This window comes from Hydra vulgaris, chromosome 09 (assembly GCF_038396675.1).
Source record: "Hydra vulgaris chromosome 09, alternate assembly HydraT2T_AEP".
In the NCBI taxonomy this organism is placed as follows: domain Eukaryota; kingdom Metazoa; phylum Cnidaria; class Hydrozoa; order Anthoathecata; family Hydridae; genus Hydra; species Hydra vulgaris.
The window spans coordinates 7,614,157-7,632,393 of NC_088928.1; the positions used below are offsets into that span (position 1 = coordinate 7,614,157).

Below are 18,237 nucleotides of genomic sequence, written 5' to 3' on the forward strand. Positions count from 1 at the left end.
GCATTTTACAAAGCATTAATAAAGTGATTTTATATATGACTTTCTCTGTTATTTATTTAGTATTGATATATAAAACATATAATTATTATTATTATTTAGAAATCTTGATAAAATTCCTTATTAATTTATTACTTATAATAGTTTTTAATAAATACTTAAACTCTTGTAATAGAATCACAGGTATACGAAAAATAAAATCAAGTTCATCTTGCATTTTGTTTGTAATTAGATTAGTTTAATTGTTGTGTTAATATCTGTAAGACTTAAATAATTGATAGAAAATTTTAAAAAAGCTATTTCTTTGATAAATATTTTTCATCCCTTTCCTATACGCTATGTATTACCCTTTTTTTATTATGTAGCGAAGTGTTCTGTTTTAAATTAGATGTCTTAGTCTTGTTCAGAGCCGGCGCAAACAGGTATCAAACAAACTTGTAAGAACAGTGCAATAGCTAGTGAGTCGGAGCCCCTCCCAAAATAAATTTAAAAAAATTCCATTTTTAGGTATTACAAAAAAAAAACTCCTTTTACTTTAAAAAGAGTTTCCATAGATTCGCCGGGTCCCAACCAACCCTAATTTAGGGGCGTGGGGGTGCAACAGCACTGCGTAAGAAGAATGACTACCTAGAACAAAATTTTATAGATTTTCAACATGTCTTTGTTAAAAAATGTAGTTAATATATTTAATATTTAAGATGTAACAAAATAACATTTTTGTGTTTTACAAAATACCAAAGTTATTTTGTTCTATCTCCAGGTGAGATGAGAATAATGCATAGTAAATATTCTTTATTGTAACTTTATCGACATAATGACGAATTATCGAAAGCATACCGTTAGCTCGATATTTCTTTTACCGTTAGCTCGAGTTTCTTGCTTTTGATTTCAACATTTTTAAAGAAATAGTTTTTTCTCGGAGATGTAAAAAAAATTAGTTCAGTTTTTTCGGTGTTGAGACATATTAGGTTAGCATTTAACCAGTGAACTATACCTTTAAGATCCGAATTAACATTTTTACATAAAAAAGGATACAATATGTTGATGTGCAAGAAATTTGTATCATCAACAAACAGATGAACTGAAGAGAAGTGAACAGAGTTGATTAGGTCGTTATCGTAGATTAAAAATAAAAGAGGACCTAGAACAGAACCTTAAGGAACACCACACAAAAACTGATTTATTACTAGAATTGAAACCAATATTTATAAATTGTTTCGATCTGAAAGATTAGATCGAAACCAGTCATTTACAATACCGCGAATTCCATAATGATTTAATTTAGAAATAAAAATACTATGGTCAACGGTATCGAAAACTTTTTGTAAATCGATAGAAACAACACAAACGAAATGACCAGTATCAAGAGCTTTCCTAATTTTTTCTATTAAATATTTTAGAATAAAGTATTAAATAGTTTAGAAAAAATATTTGAAAATTCATAGTTAAAATCTATAAAAATATTTGTGGGAGTGCTCTTTAGACCTAATGATTTTTTTGGATTCAATTTAGATATAAGAGATGAAATTTCTGGAATATTTGTTGGAAATAATAATGAACTGTGTAAATTTGGATGTTTAAGATACTTTTGATAGTTAATGTAAGACGAATGAATATTGGATTTGAGTTTATGAGCAACATTCGTAAAAGATTAGAGATTAGAGTTAGATCAGTTATATATATTTCATTTTCTAGCAAACAGTTGGTAGATGATTTATTAAAATTTTTTACATTAATTAGAACGTTATATCCTTTCCGAAGTTCGCGAAGATTTTTTACATTTTCTGTGAAAATTTTTTTATTAATGCAATAAAAAAGTTTAATCTAAAATCAATGTTGTTTCAGTAATAAACGTTTGGAAACATGTGTTAGTATCATTGGACTTTATAACATCGACTCAGTGAATTTTTGATAAATCAGATTTAAAATTTTCTTTATTAAAGTTTTTAAAACTCCTGCTATTTAAATTGTGTCTGCGTGGTAAAAATAACTTATTGAAAATTGGGACAAATACGAAATTGAGGTAAGTGATCAGAAACAGAAGGTGTCAAATTTCCTAAAATAATTTCATTAGCTATTAAACTAAAGAAAATATTTTCAATAATTGTAGCAGAGTGATCAGTAATTCTAGTCGGCAAAGTATTAAAAGGGCGAATATTATAAAAAGAAAATAAGTTTAAAAAATCAGACGTCGCAATGTCATTATTTGATTGCATCAGGTCAATATTATAATCACCAAGTAAGAAAATAGATTTATTTTCAGCAGATATTTTTTGAAGTAAGACAGATATGATTTTATTAAAAATATTAATATCCATGCAAGGGTGTCTATAAACGCAATCAAGAATAATATTAGACTTTTTAGAAAAAATAACTTCAACAAATGTGGATTCTAAACAATTAGGTGTGTAAATCATTAAATCATCTCTTTGTGTGTAAATTAGTTCTTTGATAAATATAATAATGTACCACCAAAAGAGAATTCCGTTGGTGTGTGTTGTAATTATCAATGAGAATTGGATGAATTGAGGATGTTCCTTTTTTTAACCTTGTTTCAGTTATACCAATAATGGAAAAATCAAAATTAATTAATGATAGTATTATGTTTAAATCCTCAAAATGTTTTTGTAACGATGATATGTTTAGATGAAAAAAGGAGAGAGCGCTTATTTTAATAAAATTAAGTGCACATAATTCGCTTACATCATAATACTTACAAACTATGGTCTAATGAAGTAGAAATTTCTTCCTCAGAATCTAAAACACGAAATGAAATTTATAAATTTGATTAGAGACTTTATTTAAATGAAAAGACAGGAAAAAGTTTGTAGACAGAGGTAAACCATCAGTTTTAAGAATTTTTCAGAAGAAAATAGGAATTTAAATTCATTATCTGAAACATCTGTGAATGGAAAGACACTTTTAATACAGTTTACACAATTCCGCAACGAGCAACTTAATTGTAGTAAACTGTACTAAGTATCATTAAGCGTATTACATTTTGTATGAGTCCAAAATAAACAAATATTACATCGAGATGAGCGGCAACTTAGGCTAAGCTATAAACTTTAAAAGATCAAGTGGATTGGCATTTTTTAGATTATCCATTGAAGATTCTGCTTGAAATTTGAAACTTACCACTACTGAAATTAATACATTTTGTATTCAATTTTTTGACGTGTTACTAAAAGAAAAATTTCCGTTTAAAAATTATGAAATATCTATATTTTTTATATCTATATTTCAAAACTACTGGTTTAAAAAATTTTACGAAGAAAAAACTTACATGTTTGACACCTACAATACGTTTCACAATTGAAAAATGAGTTTTTTTTATGTCAAAAGCCGACATATTTATTTTATTTACAACTAAAAATTAATCGCAGTAATATAAGAAAAACTAAAAAAACATTAAAAAGTAACAAAAATATTGATTAAAGTTAATTACATTTTATATAATAATTTGATATATATTTGATATATACTTAATATAATTATATTATTTTCTTAAAGTATAATAAAAAAATACCTTAACCTTTTCAAAACAAAAACTTAAAGGGAAGCTTACTAAAATATATAAATAAAAAATATCTAAATGTAATTAACTAACATAAACATAAAAAAAACGCTAAAATTATTTAGCTAGATGCAGTGCAATGAGTTCTGGATAAACAGTAAATTGCAATTTAATTGATGTGATGTCACATACATTCATTTATACATACATTGCATTTACTTTCTACAACCTGTTTGACAGATCTGCGGACGTAATACGACGCCGCATCTAATGCTACGTAGCATCTAATGCTATAAATTTATGGTAACTTTCAGATAGTGACATTATGCTTACTTGCAAATATATGCTGTGGCAAAAGTTACAACCATAATCTGTGGCTACGAGACCAAAATAGTTTTAAAAAGTAGAATGTTTAATTACGAAAGATCACAAGATATATTCTTTATAAATATTATAATGCCCTAACGCCTACACATTACTGCTCAAATAAATTTCATACTTTAGAAAGAAATTGATGTTAAAGTAAACAAAAATTGTTGCAAAATTTAATACTAAAAAACACTCGTTAACACTCGTTAACACTCATTAACGCTCGTTAAAATTTAACTTTCTATACGACTTGTTCTTTTTTTTTTTTTGTTTCAACTTGCAAAACAACAAATTTAATTTTGCAGATAAATGTTGCAGTTTAAGTATTACAAGTATACATGCGCATTTAATATTAATAGAAATAGAAAAATATAAACCCAAAAAGCTGGATGTTATTGCTGAGTTGTCTAGATTTTGTAGTAATATAGTGTATTCTAACCCAGACTCGGTTTTTTTTAATTACACAGCCTGTCTTTTATCTTTGATGCTGCAACTAACTTTTTATTATTAGTTTAAGTGAATTCTCTAAACATGATTTTATATTGTTATTGTTATTGTTTATACTTTATTATAGACTCTAGATTTTATACTGTTATTTGTACTACTTTAAATATATTTAAAGCAAAGTAAATCGATTAAATTAAATAGAGATTGGCAAAATTTTTTAACTTTTTTTTTTGTCTTTTTTCCTAAAATTTTTCAAAATGATTTCCTTTTACAATTGTTAAAGTTGTTGATTATTTAATTTTGAAAAGTATAGCTATTAAAACCACCTTTTAAATTCATTTTTATTATAATTTTCATCTATCCTATAAGTTAGAACCTAATCTTAAACTCTAACAGTTCTTAAATGCTAAAAAAAAACAGTACTTTTTTCACGCAACCAAACAACAATTATTTTCAGTAAATTTAAGTAACTAAGGTTTTTGCTGTAACATTTTTTACATATAAAACTAACAGTATTGCTAACATACATGTTTGCCTAGCTAGGGTTTAGAACTGTAGAAAATGTCAAAATAATAAGAAAATATCTTCTAATAGTTACCCAAGTAACCTGTATAAGTTTACATTTTTATACTATAACGTATGCACAATTACAATTTTTTGAAATTTAAGGGTGTCTGGCAAAGGGTTGTAATGGATGGCGTGATTTCTAATTCTACTCTGAAAAATATTATACGAAAATTACGCTTTACAACTTGACGTATTTAGCCGGTATTTTAAACACCTCTGGCTATCTGTTACCAGCCAAAGCCACCATGATCTAAAGTACATAGTTGACTATCGTTTCTACTTGTGTTGGAAGCATGCAGTGAGAAATTTTTAGCCATTATAAAATAACATAGGTCTGGCGGTAAAGGGCTCTTAGACTATAAGCAATTCATTGCAATGGGTGTTGCATTTTTTTAGGTATGGAAATAGGTACCGAGAACCGTAATACAAACTGATTTGAATGGTATGGGCAAAAAACACTTAAGTTTTAGCACCGTGAAAACCTTACAACTAACTTCAAATCTATTTGATAACTTTTACAAACTATTAATATTACTTGTTGATGATGCAGATCTTTCTTAATGTATGCTAGCTAGGGCGTCCTAAATAACAATATTTTTGAAAAATCTATGCTGCCACCCCTTAATGTTGTCTATATGATAAAATAACTCTGTATTTAAAAATTTTTCAAAAAATAAAAAATTATTTTTAGGGGTGCCCCAAGACCCTTAAACATCAGACCCTTTTTTTAATTTTAAGAATAGTTAGTCGGCAAAAAAATTTTTTTGGTTTTAGTCGGCCAAAAACAGATATGTCGCCCCTCCCCATTTATTAAAATTTCTTTGGGATGGTCCTGAATGCTAAAAAAAATTATGCTTGAAAAATCTTTTAAATTCCCTATTTTTCATTTTTAGTTAAAAAAACGCAGCAATTTCTGTTCACAAGAATCTAAAATAATAATTTTTTTTATAAAATAATTATTAATTTTGAAGCTTTTGTATAGTTTCGCTTTTTTTGAGATCCAACAAGACTTTTGAAAAACTTTTTTCTTATTAATATTACCACTAAAAATACTTTTATATTCAAAAAAACTTTTAAATCCAGTGTTATTTTATCATATAAAACACAATAAGGGGGTGGCAGCATATTTTATCATATAAAACACAATAAGGGGGTGGCACACTTTTCAAAAATGTTGTTATTTGGAACACCCTCACGCTAGCGTTGAACACCAAAAAACGACGGCGACGTTTTTGAATTTGATACAATTCGAAAAAGATTTCGCAAAAATACAAAAATATAGAAATCAAAAAAAATAAAATTAGAAAAAATATTTTCTCTTTTTTACTAAAAAATGCCTATATTAACAGCGTTTTTTGATTTAATTCTATTATTTTTATTTATTTGTGAATATATCTACGAAATTATGTTTAATATCTTGAATAATTTGTTTTTTTAAAGAAATAAACAGATCATGAAATTGCATTTTTAACTTAAAAATTCTGTTTTCATTATAAAGGTATATGTACATTACATAAATACATTTAGTTTTCAAGTTTTAGGATTGATAGTATCAATCCTAAAACTTGAAAAAGCTAATAAATACACGCATAAATAAATTTATCAGACAAATATATAATGTATGTTTAAAATAATACAAATAAAATATGTAGTGTATGGTGTTTGTAGAGGCTTTAAAAGCTGTAAAATAATACAAATAAAATATGTAGTGTATAGCGTTTGTAGAGGCTGTAAAACAATACAAATAAAATATGCAGTGTATGGTGTTTGTTTTGTAAAAGCTGTAAAAGATAATTAAAGTAGTATTTGAAATAGTAAATAATATTTAGTAAAATTAAATAGAAGTAAGTAAAATTAGCAAAGTAAAATAATCTGAGTTTGTAGTTTAATGTTTTGAAAATTATGTTAAAATAAGAAAACTTCAGATGATAATAACTAAATTATTATCACTTTTCATTTTCCAAGTTAAGTATTTGTTTTCTATAAGTTTGTAAAAAAGGTATAACAGAGTAAAAAAAGACATCTTATAATAATATATTATCTACCATCTCTGAGCCTAAAAATTCCTAATGACTCTTAATTCTTTCTTAAAAAAATTTAATACATATAAGAAAAAATGATTAGACTCCTAATTCAATATTAAAAAAAATATTTTAATTATTTTAATTTTCTACAAAAAAAAAAAAAAAAAATTAAAAAGCGCACTACAACATTCTTAACATAAAACTACAACATTCTTAACATAAGGTTTGTTGTTGAATGGATATAAAAATTACAGTGTCTATCAAAGAAGCTACAAACAAGCAAATAAGCAAAGATAAAAATGTCCCTACCACTTCTTTAAAAACAAAGCTGCTTACCAGTATATATTGAAAAAAGCACCCACTTTGCCATTATGTTAAATTTAAGACTTTTAATTTAACATAATTTAATTCAAAAAAACGATTTTTGTTTATGAACAATTTAAAAATTAATATATTTGTTTTATTCAAGGTTGCATTTTTTGAATAAAAATGAGTATTGTAACTATGGTGGCAAATGAAGTCAACATTGAATCTAAGAGGTATATGCCTAATATTTGTTTTGCATCATTAAATATTACAATATTATTTTTATAAGTCAATAATGAATAAATAATGAATGAGATATATAAATAGATAAAAATGAAAGTCTCACCAGTATTTTGATGAAACTGCTACTATTTGTTTTGATCAATTAGAATGTTCACTGATAAAACAATGCAGTTCTCCAGCATCTTATATAAGTTTATTTAACCTTTATATTAAACAAACTTACTCCAATTAAAAGAATCCCAAATTCTAATACTGGCAGCAGCTTTGCAAACTTGATATTACGAAGAGAATACTATACTTTTCAGATTTGAATCTTTTAACAAAGCTTTTTCTTAACCTGTTTTAAAACCTTATTTCAAAATAGCATATCTTTATTTCGAAATAGCTTTTTTCAATAAATGTTTTTTGCCTCCAATTTTCTTAAAGCCACTCAATTTTCTCTTTACATGACTTAAATTAGACTGTTCTTAGGTTGTTATTATAGAATTTTTAATGGATGCATAAATACTAATATTTTTTTCAAAGAAAATGTTTACAAATATTTTGAAGAAATATTTGTAAACATTTTCTTTGAAATACCTTTGATTTTTTTTTTTTAATTTAGTTGTCCCTTTTTTCTTTTTCTTTTTTAACTAAAAAGAATTGTTTTAATTTTTAGAAAACTTAATTTTTTATTTTTTTCAAATATTCATTTATTTAATATGCTGTTTAACTAATGTTTATTTGGCAACAGACTTATAAATATTGCTTTTAGATTTAATTTAAAAATCTTATTTGCAATAGTAAGTTTTAAGGCATCTGAAAAAAGTGCGTCTAAATTATGTTGATGAATGTGATTAAAAGCATGCAATACTAAATTTAGATGCACAGTGAATTACATGTCATTGCATGTCATCACATTTCATTCTTGACCATGTCCACTGATCTATCGAAAAAATTAATTTAAGTTATGCTTATATGACAAAAAATTTAGTAAAAAATTATTTTGTTATAGTAAGCAATGGCTTGATGCTCATTATAATCCTGTTGCTTCTCTGTATACATTTGGATCTTGCATTGGTATGTTTTACATTTTATATAAACTTTTTATTCATTTATTAAGTCTTATTTTTTATTCTTTATTTCAAATATTTTAGAATTAGCTGATTTACATGCTGATGGAGAATACAAGGTTGTTTTTTTTCTATATTTTTATTTTACTATTAGTATTGTATTTAATAAATAATTATTTATATAATTTTGTATATTGCTGTTCACTGTTCTCAAAATTGACCGCCAAGTTGAAACTCTCCCCACTCCTGATTTTTTTTGCATTTAATTAATCATATGCACTAGTAAACACAATTTAAGTTGTCGGAAAAATCTGAACTAAGTGCTAGGTATATATATTTTCAAAATTAAAACTTATAATTTTTTGCTTTTTTTCTTCTTAAGTTTGAATAAAGTCAGCCATTATTGTAGTCAAAATAAGCCATCAACATGTATTAGCTTTATTTACAAAAAACACATTTAACAAAAATATAGCACAAATTATATTAATGCTACTTACTGTTTAAATTCAAATTCACTACAGCAGATTTTAGTTTTTCTCCTTAATTTTTGTGTCCTATAGTTTTTTTTATAGAACTATATGAACACAGGACAATGTAGTGAATGCTTCACCACATTGTTCTGTGTAGTTTCCTAAGCTATTATTATCATGTTCTAGAAAGGGAAGAATATGACACACTAAAATATGTATTTTCAAGAAAACTTTCAAATCATAGACAAAAATATCTTTTGTATATAATTGGAGACTAAAAAAAGAACATTTGAAGTCTTCAATTTTAACAGAAATATCTCTATCCATTTTTAAACCTGATTTCACTAATGAAAACTTACGCAAACAATTAATTATCGATCGTTGCAGTTAAGGTAACATCCCTCTCCAAAGCATCTAACAAGGACATACATTTATTAGCATTGTTTCCATCTAAACCTATACCATGGTATCCTCTCATTAATATGTAATGTGTTTTCAACCAATTTTGAAAAGCTGGCCAAACATATAGAAACATAGTACAAAGTTTATCCACAATTCCCATATTAATGTGGAACTCAGGTGGAGGAACAATGTGTTCAAGAAATGTTTCTTGGTTTTCTTTTAAGAATATTAAACAAGGATTTATAGCATTTTTGTATTCTTGCATTTTTAATGATTTTTTTCATCACATATATATTGATCATAACCTAAATCAATGGAACCCAATATTCTTAGTTTCCCTGTTTTGAGGGTGCATTCTCCTTCACTATAAAGACAAGCGTATTTGCCAGAATAGCTTGAAAGTCCTTATAGTTTAGTTTTATCTAATGTTTGAGTTTGGTTCGGTTCTGTCTTAAGTGCAGTTCAGGTTCAGGTTTGGTTTGGTAACAACTAAAGTTCGGGTTCAGTTTGGTTTGGTATCAACACAAATGTTTTTTTATTAGTTTTGTTAGTTACATTTACAATGATAAAACACAAATAAATTGAAGTAATATTAAGTTGTTAAACCATTGCAAATTATTTAAAATAATTTGCTATGCTTTAACTACTGAAACTTTAAAAGTTCAAAAAAACAAAACGCTGCAGTTAAAGTGCACAAAACATAAAAGCAGTAATTTTTTAAACGCAGATAACGGTAGCTTAAGTAGCCTACAGTCAGTCTAGTTATCAGGGCTGCATATTATATTTAAGAAATATAACTAATGTTTCTGGGTTAAGGCAAGCCCTGCAATCACTCATCGTCACCCCACGCACTGAAAAAACTCTTTCACTGGCAGTACTTGTAGCAGTAATAGCCAACAATTTCAATAATCTGTACTGCCTGAGTCCTTGCGTATCACCTAAGGTGTTAAAGAAGAAATAATTTTGTCTACCATACTACACATCACTGGGTAAACAAAATTGTTCTGCATTGACAAAAGACAAGTATTTGGAATAAGTAAAAATAAGTGTTGATAGCTTGTGCAAAGGATAAATAATATATTTTTCATTCAAGCTGAACAGAAAAGCTGCCTTCAAATTACATATCACTGTCTGAGCCGTTGATCTTGCAGACTGACCTAAACAAATTAGTATTATGTTATGTATTGTAGACTTATTTTATGTATTAGGCTATGGTAATTCTGTTATGTTATGTATTATAGTTATACACATAATATAATTATATATGTATATGCATATATATATAGTTATACATATATATATATAAATATATATATATATATATATATATATATATATATAAATATATATATATATATATATATATATATATATATATATATATATATATATATATATATATATATATATATATATATAATTAAAGTTTTACATAATTACACATATGTACATAGTTATGTGATGAATTATGTTAGGTATTGTAGACCTATCGTGACGTTAGATATATCTAATGTTAGATATATTTCCAATTTCTGAAAAAATTGATTTATTGATAGTGTTGTGTACTTCAGAATAATGTTTTTCTACTGTATTGAAACCTATGTTATAACTAAAAAAGTTGCGGAGAAAACATGTTATAAAAAATATATATATACTGTCTCCTTTCTTTTTTAAATTATATAAAAATAATATTGCACTGCGAATTGCAAAATTTTCACTACTACAAATCTTTTTTTGGTTAGGGTAGAGACAGTTAGTTCAGTTTGATTTGTTCCCAACAATTTCAAAGTTCCGATTCTGTTCGGTAAGAAGTAAAGTTCAGGATCGATTCAGTTCGGTCGTAGGTAAGGTTTTAGTTTGCTTCGTTCGGCTTGGGTTTGGTTTGTTTCCCATCTCTAATAAATATAAACACTCAAAAAAAGACCTCAGTGGAAAAACCAGCGATGTCACATTTTTGAAATTTTTTAGTTATTATTTTTCAAACAAGCATATTTTGTTTCATATTTTATTTTAATTACCAAGTGAAAATCCAGTCCATCGAACAATCGATGATGTTGAGAGTTACATTTTCAAAAACCTACATTGTCCAAAGTTTTTATAGTTTACAAAACCATGTGATTCCTTAATATTGCAAGTATTGGTTGAATAAAAAGCCGCGGAATTGTAAACAAAAAACAAAATGGCTTGTAATGATAGTCTGGTGGTTACAGAAAAAAAGAGAAAAAGAAAAATTAATATTAATTCCAAAAATAGAAAAAAAAATACACAATTTATTGAGCCATATTATTGGGGCAGACAGTAATTGTATTTGACTTGGATGTTTTAAAAATATTAGTAGTGAGGAAAGGAACAAACTAATTAAAAACTTTAATGATATATATATATATATATATATATATATATATATATATATATATATATATATATATATATATATATATATATATATATATATATTTCCGTGTAATCAGAAAGTTAAAATCATTAATTTATCTACAATTTAATCATTTTTTAAAAAAGCTGCAAAAACGCAGATTTAATTGACCAGAATGTTTTTAAAACATTCTGAATGTTTATAATAATATAAGCAATGTTTTTATTTTTATTTTTTTAATAAAATGTTTTTATTTTTAATTTTTTTACTGTAAATCATGGAATGTTGCTACATTGGTTGGGGCAGGCAGTCTATCAAGTAATAAAAAAAAAATTCCGGTCTTGCATTTTAATTTTTTTTTTGTGTCAACAAAGTATGGAAAAACTTTCTGACAACCAGTTAGGAGTTGTCAGAAAGTTTTTCCGTAATGTTTGAACTATTCAAACATATTTACGCAACTGTTAAAGTAGGATATGAAACATACAGAGTAGTTTTTAACAATAAATTTAACATTAGGTTAGGCTTTCCACGAAAAGGCACTTGTTTAGTTTGTGATGAGTTCATTGTTAATATAAAACACACTGAACCAGAGTTTTTAAATGCAGAGTTTTTAAATGCAGTTGGTGAAGATATAAGATCAAACTTAATAATAAAAAAAAATTTGACACAAGAAAAGCTGCTGTGTTTTAAAACAGAAAGTCAGATGCATAAAAGCGAGCAAAATATTCAGACACGTTTGAAGCTATTGCTTTTGATTTTCAGAAGAATTTACCGTTGTCTAATAAATCAACTAACGGTGTGTATTACCAAAGACAGCTTAAGTTTTCTTAATTTAATATTCACATCCTATCCAGTGATGAAGTTTTTCTTTATACATATGATGAAGTAACAGGAAAAAAGGGACCTGCTGATATTTTTTCTATGCTTTATTATTTTATTATTAATCATCTTTCTGACACAGTTTTTGAATTTTATTTATTTTTTGCAATGGATGTGCAGGACAAAACAAAAATTACACCGTGTTTCATTTTTTGCATTGGATGGTTCACTTTCAAAAATGTTTTAAATGTATTCAAGTGTCATCTCCTATACGAGGTCATTCCTATATGGAATGCAATCGTGACATGGCAAATGTTAACATAAAGGCTAATGTTCAAATTCCTGAGGATTGGCGTCAGTTTCTTAAGAATTGTAGAAAAAAATCTTCACCTTTTAATGTTGTAAATTTTTTTACGCCACTAAAAGTGATGTCCATTTATTAATAATGAACTTTAGTTTCCGAAAAAAAATTGAAAAAATATTTATTTTTTATTTTTTAATAAATAATCTGATATAATTATAGTTATTCTAAATATATTTATATAAAACTAAATTGCAGTGTATAAATGAAATTTTAAAGAACGTTTTGAACTTTAAAAATTGATTTTCTCATTATAAGAAAAATGTGACAATGCTGGTTTTTCCACTGAGGTCTGCATATATATATATATATATATATATATATATATATATATATATATATATATATATATATATATATATATATATATATATATATATATAATATATATATATATATATATATATATATATATATATATATATATATTAGGGTCCGTCAAAAAAAACAAAAGTCATAATTGAACATACTATGGTTTCTTTTATTGTGAGTTTAGATGTTAGTGAAATCCCTGGAAAATTTCAGACTCATAGGTACACTGCTAAGCCTTGTACTTTAGGATTGAAAGTCTCTTTTTTTTTTTAAATAAGGCGCCGGGGAAAGAAAGGTTTGAAAACTTTTGCAAAAATACCATGGTATTTGGTATTTTATTGTATTTAGGTGTTAGTAAGACCCATGAAAAATTTCAGACTAATGGTGACACTGCTAAGCCCTCCACTTTGGACTTATAGAAAACCCACATATCAAAAACTAATTTTCCTCAAAACGGCTTTTTATATATAACGGCAACTTATGTGTTCTGCTGATGATGGTTGTATTTAGTATGCTTTTCATTTTTTAGAATTTGTTATTTTTAGCTTGAAGTATTAAAAAAATGTTGAAAAGAAAAAAATGTTGAATTTTGTTAAAAACTGGTGATGGACGACTGAACACATTGGCGGGCAACCGAGATTAGCTAAATTATTACTCTCAGTTGCCCGCCAGGCGACCGACCAAAATCCAAGTGTACACCACTGACTGGTCTCTAAATTGACTGCCAGGTTGAAATGCTCCCCACTTCTAATTTTTTTGCATTTACTCAATCAAATGCATTAGTAAACACAATTTAAGTTGTCAGAAAAATCTGACATCCTTATATATATATATATATATATATATATAATGGATATTTATATATATATATATATTTATATATATATATATATATTTATATATATATATTTATATATATATATTTATATATATATATATATAAACTTTATTATATATATATATATATATATATATATATATATATATATATATATATATATATATATATATATATATATATAATAAAGTTTAGTATTAGCTAACACCTCTGTTCTTCCTCTTGTAGGAGGAAGAACAGAGGTGTTAGCTAATACTAAACTTCCAACTAATAGAAGTTTTTTAAAGTATTACCATTACAGGCTTCTCATGAAGCACAAGCAAAATTCAAATGTCTCATCCAGTGATGTGAGTTCTTGTTATATCTTGCTTGCTTGAAATTTATCATCCCTAGATGATAAATTTTAAGCAAGCTGCACGAAAGAAACTGGATGCCTAAACGAAAAGTATTTTTGTGTTCTTAACCAAGTGAAGAAAATCTGATTTAAAGCAGGGATTCCTTTCCTCATCCAAGATCAAGCAATTAGGTATCTGATTAATAATTTTATTATGAATATAAAGTGATATATCAATTAAGCAGCTTATATATATGTAAAGAGGTTAGTGGACAAATCTAGATATATAGTATTATTTATTTAGCACAAAAATAGTGGCTTTAGAAGCTGAAAGAAAGAAACTCGAAAAATCTAAGCATCATATTGGTACAAAACCAATTAAAAAGAGGGAGTAGTTTAAAAACAAGTTAGATAAATTGTTTGATATTGCTCGTAAGGATTGTGATGAGCAAATTCTGAAAGATAGCAGCAAGGATATAAAAGCATGACAAGAAGATCTAGTTTTTCTGCAAGATCAAAAAGGATCAAGAGTGCAAACAATTTCTTGCAAAGATACTAAATTCAAAGCAAGATATAATAGACTTCAAAAGAGAAAGAGAATAGAAGAAGGAAGGAGAAAAGAGGAGGTCCAGAAAAAAAAAGGAGAGATTAGAAAAGATAAGCTGTATTAATGCTGATAACAATTTTGAACATGCTAATCTAATTGAGGAAATAGATAAAGATTTTGTTATTCTTGGAAAAAAAAGTAGAGGTTCTGATTTTATACCTCTTCTTATTCCAAAAAGAATTGGGAAGGACATAGGAATTACTTTGTCAAGATTTGGAATCTCTTCAACTGCAGCAGTAGCAACACTCGCTACTATCATAAATAATAATGGAGGTAGTATTGACGACACAGAGTTAATAAAAATTAATAAAAATGCTCAAAAAATCAAAAAAGAGTTTATAAATCTTGCTAAAAGTAAATGTCTGACTTTACATTTTGATTCGAAAATAATGTCTGAAAGTACAGGTCAAAGCAGAAAAAAAATTAAGAGAATAGCTGTTATTATTACCTGTCCAGGCATTCCTGATGCTCAACTTATTAGCATTTTTCCTGCTGACAAAGCAAGCACACAAGCAAAAGCAATTCAAGAAATCTTTGGAGAATTGGAATTATTTGATATGCTTGAATTTCTATCATTTGACACAACTGCCACTAACACTGGATGGTTAAATGGTGTTTGTACACAACTTGAGAAGTGCAGGGGAACAGCTATAGAATGGTTAGCTTGCAGGCATCATATGTATGAGCTTTACATCAAGGTATCAAAGTATAATTTATTTTTATTGATATCTTATGAAAGAGCCAAATTAAAATTTAAAAATATTAAAATCAAGACTTTCTGATCTCTACATGTGATTAATGGTTGTGCGGAAAGGGGAATTAAACTTGCCCAGGATTTTTCAGGGTCTTTTAGGCATGAAAGTGACAAGCAGGCAAATCTTTTAGCTGTTGCAAGCCATAGACAAAAATTCAAAATAACAAAGATGAAATCTTGTTTTAAAGATATTAAATAGTAGCATAATGGTTTAGTCTTTTCACTACCGAAGATATATTTGGAAGAAATGTGATACTTTGAACGTAATAAAATACTTGTTTTATTGAATTATCAAAATAAAGAAATAATAATAACATTGCTTATGTTTTAATTTTACACAACTTAGTTTGATGTAAGATATAAGAAATGTCTGCTAACTAACGCTGAGTAATTTGTATGTCATAATTAAAAAACTGTTTTGAGGAAAATTAGTTTTTGGTACATGGGTTTTCTACAAGTCCAAAGTGGAGGGTATAGCAGTGTCCCTGTGAGTCTGAAATTTTTCATGAGTCCTACTAACACCTAAATACATGATTTAAAATACCATGGTATTTTTGCCAAAGTTTTTGAACCTTTTTTTCAGGCCCTTATTTTATAAAAAAAAGCGACTTTCAATCCTAAAGTGCAAGGCTTAGCAGTGTACCTATGAGTCTGAAATTTTCCAGGAGTTTTACTAACACCTAAATTCACAATAAAAGAAACCATGGTATGTTCAATTGTGACTATCATTTTTTTTGACGGATCCTTATATATATATATATATATATATATATATATATATATATATATATATATATATATATATATATATATATATATATATATATATATATATATGTATATATATATGTATGTATATATGTATGTATTTATTATTATATATTATTATTATTATTAAATTACCTTTGATATAGTCTCTAACCAGCTGGAAAGATATGAAGTCTCTCCTTTGTTTAGACTAAATAAGTTTCTTCTGCAGTTTAAACAAACTTTTGAAGGACAGACTTCAAGATAAAATCGTAGTTTGGCCAGATGTATTCTTAAATTTTTTCATGTACTGAAAGTGTTATAGGTGTTAAAGAATTTGATCTGATACCTTTATTTATCAAGCAAACTGCACAAGTGCATAATTTGAATTTTGACGCCATGTTGGAAAGTGATTGTTGTATCTGGAAGGCAGCCATAAATAGCCTATTTTGACTACCATAATGGCTGACTTTAATAAGACTTACAAAAAAAAATTTATAAGTTTTAATTTTGAAAGTATGCATACTTAGCACTTAGTTCAGATTTTTCTGACAACTTAAATTGTGTTTACTAATGCATTTGATTGAGTAAATGCAAAAAAATTAGAAGTGGGGAGGATTTCAACCTGGCAGTCAATTTAGAGACCAGTCAGTGGTGTACACTTGGATTTTGGTCGGTCGCCTGGCGGGCGACTGAGAGTAATAATTTAGCTAATCTCGGTTGCCCGCCAATGTGTTCAGTCGTCCATCACCAGTTTTTAACAAAATTCATTTTTTTTGTAATTCTCATACAGTAAAGTCTTGACTATCTCTCCTAAACTCGATTTTTTTTTAAACATGAAATATTTTTTTTCTGACTGTCACAACTGTTTTTTATATTAAATGAGGATTACATTATGAATAATAAGGAGAGAAAAAAAAATCGAGCGATACCTGTTCAAATTAATGTTTTTTATTTTTTGCAACATAATTTGATTGGTAGCAAAAAGACGTTAAATAAAAGCAAACTTTTTATGTATTATTTTTTTTAATTACATCACTTGGTTTTTATCATTTCTTTTAGAATGTTACAACAAGATAATATTTAAATAATAAATAATGGGTACATACGCAGAAGAGGGTGGTCATTATTATGTTAGATAAAAGTCATCTTCTTTAATTTTGGATGCATAAATTTTGCTTAATTTAAATTTAGACGCATAAATTTTGCTTATAGAATTATTGAAATGATAATAATAATGAAGAAAAAAATAAAGTCGCCCGGTCGGGCGACTAAACTGCATTAAAATATTATTTCCAGTAGCCCTTCGGAAGATAGTTTTTTTATTTAAATAAAAGTAAATTAAAAACATGTCAGATAGTTAGACCTACAAAAATCTTGACCTACTATATTGTTCTACAAAAAGAACATTTACTAAAAAGGTAACTAATTTTTAAATAACCTACTGAGGCCTAAATTGTTTTCAACCAATATAGTCTTTTTTATTTTCAACCGATTTATGACATTTTAGTTTTTAACTGATTTATTTTTCAACCTATTTTATAGATTTTCATTTTCAACTGATTTGAGATAAATTAATTTTTAACCGATTATCTGGTCTGTGTTTTTAGCATTGTTTTTTTTAACTACGAATTTTTCTTTTTTTAAATTAACAATCAATAAGTTTTCCTAGGATACATTGAAACTTATACCTCTCG

The 18,237-nt window shown here is 26.6% G+C and overlaps 1 protein-coding gene across 1 annotated transcript in view; it reads left to right on the forward strand.

Annotated features, from left to right (window-relative positions):
* Window positions 1–7,375: 7,375 nt before the first annotated feature.
* LOC100208721 (Bardet-Biedl syndrome 1 protein homolog) overlaps window positions 7,376–18,237 on the forward strand; it is a 74,560-nt gene continuing 63,698 nt past the window's right edge. The window contains exons 1-3 of the mRNA XM_065804631.1: window positions 7,376–7,460; window positions 8,465–8,529; window positions 8,607–8,641. Coding sequence (XP_065660703.1) covers window positions 7,411–7,460; window positions 8,465–8,529; window positions 8,607–8,641 — 150 coding nt within the window. The 5' untranslated portion in view covers window positions 7,376–7,410. The remainder of the gene's footprint in view (window positions 7,461–8,464; window positions 8,530–8,606; window positions 8,642–18,237) is intronic.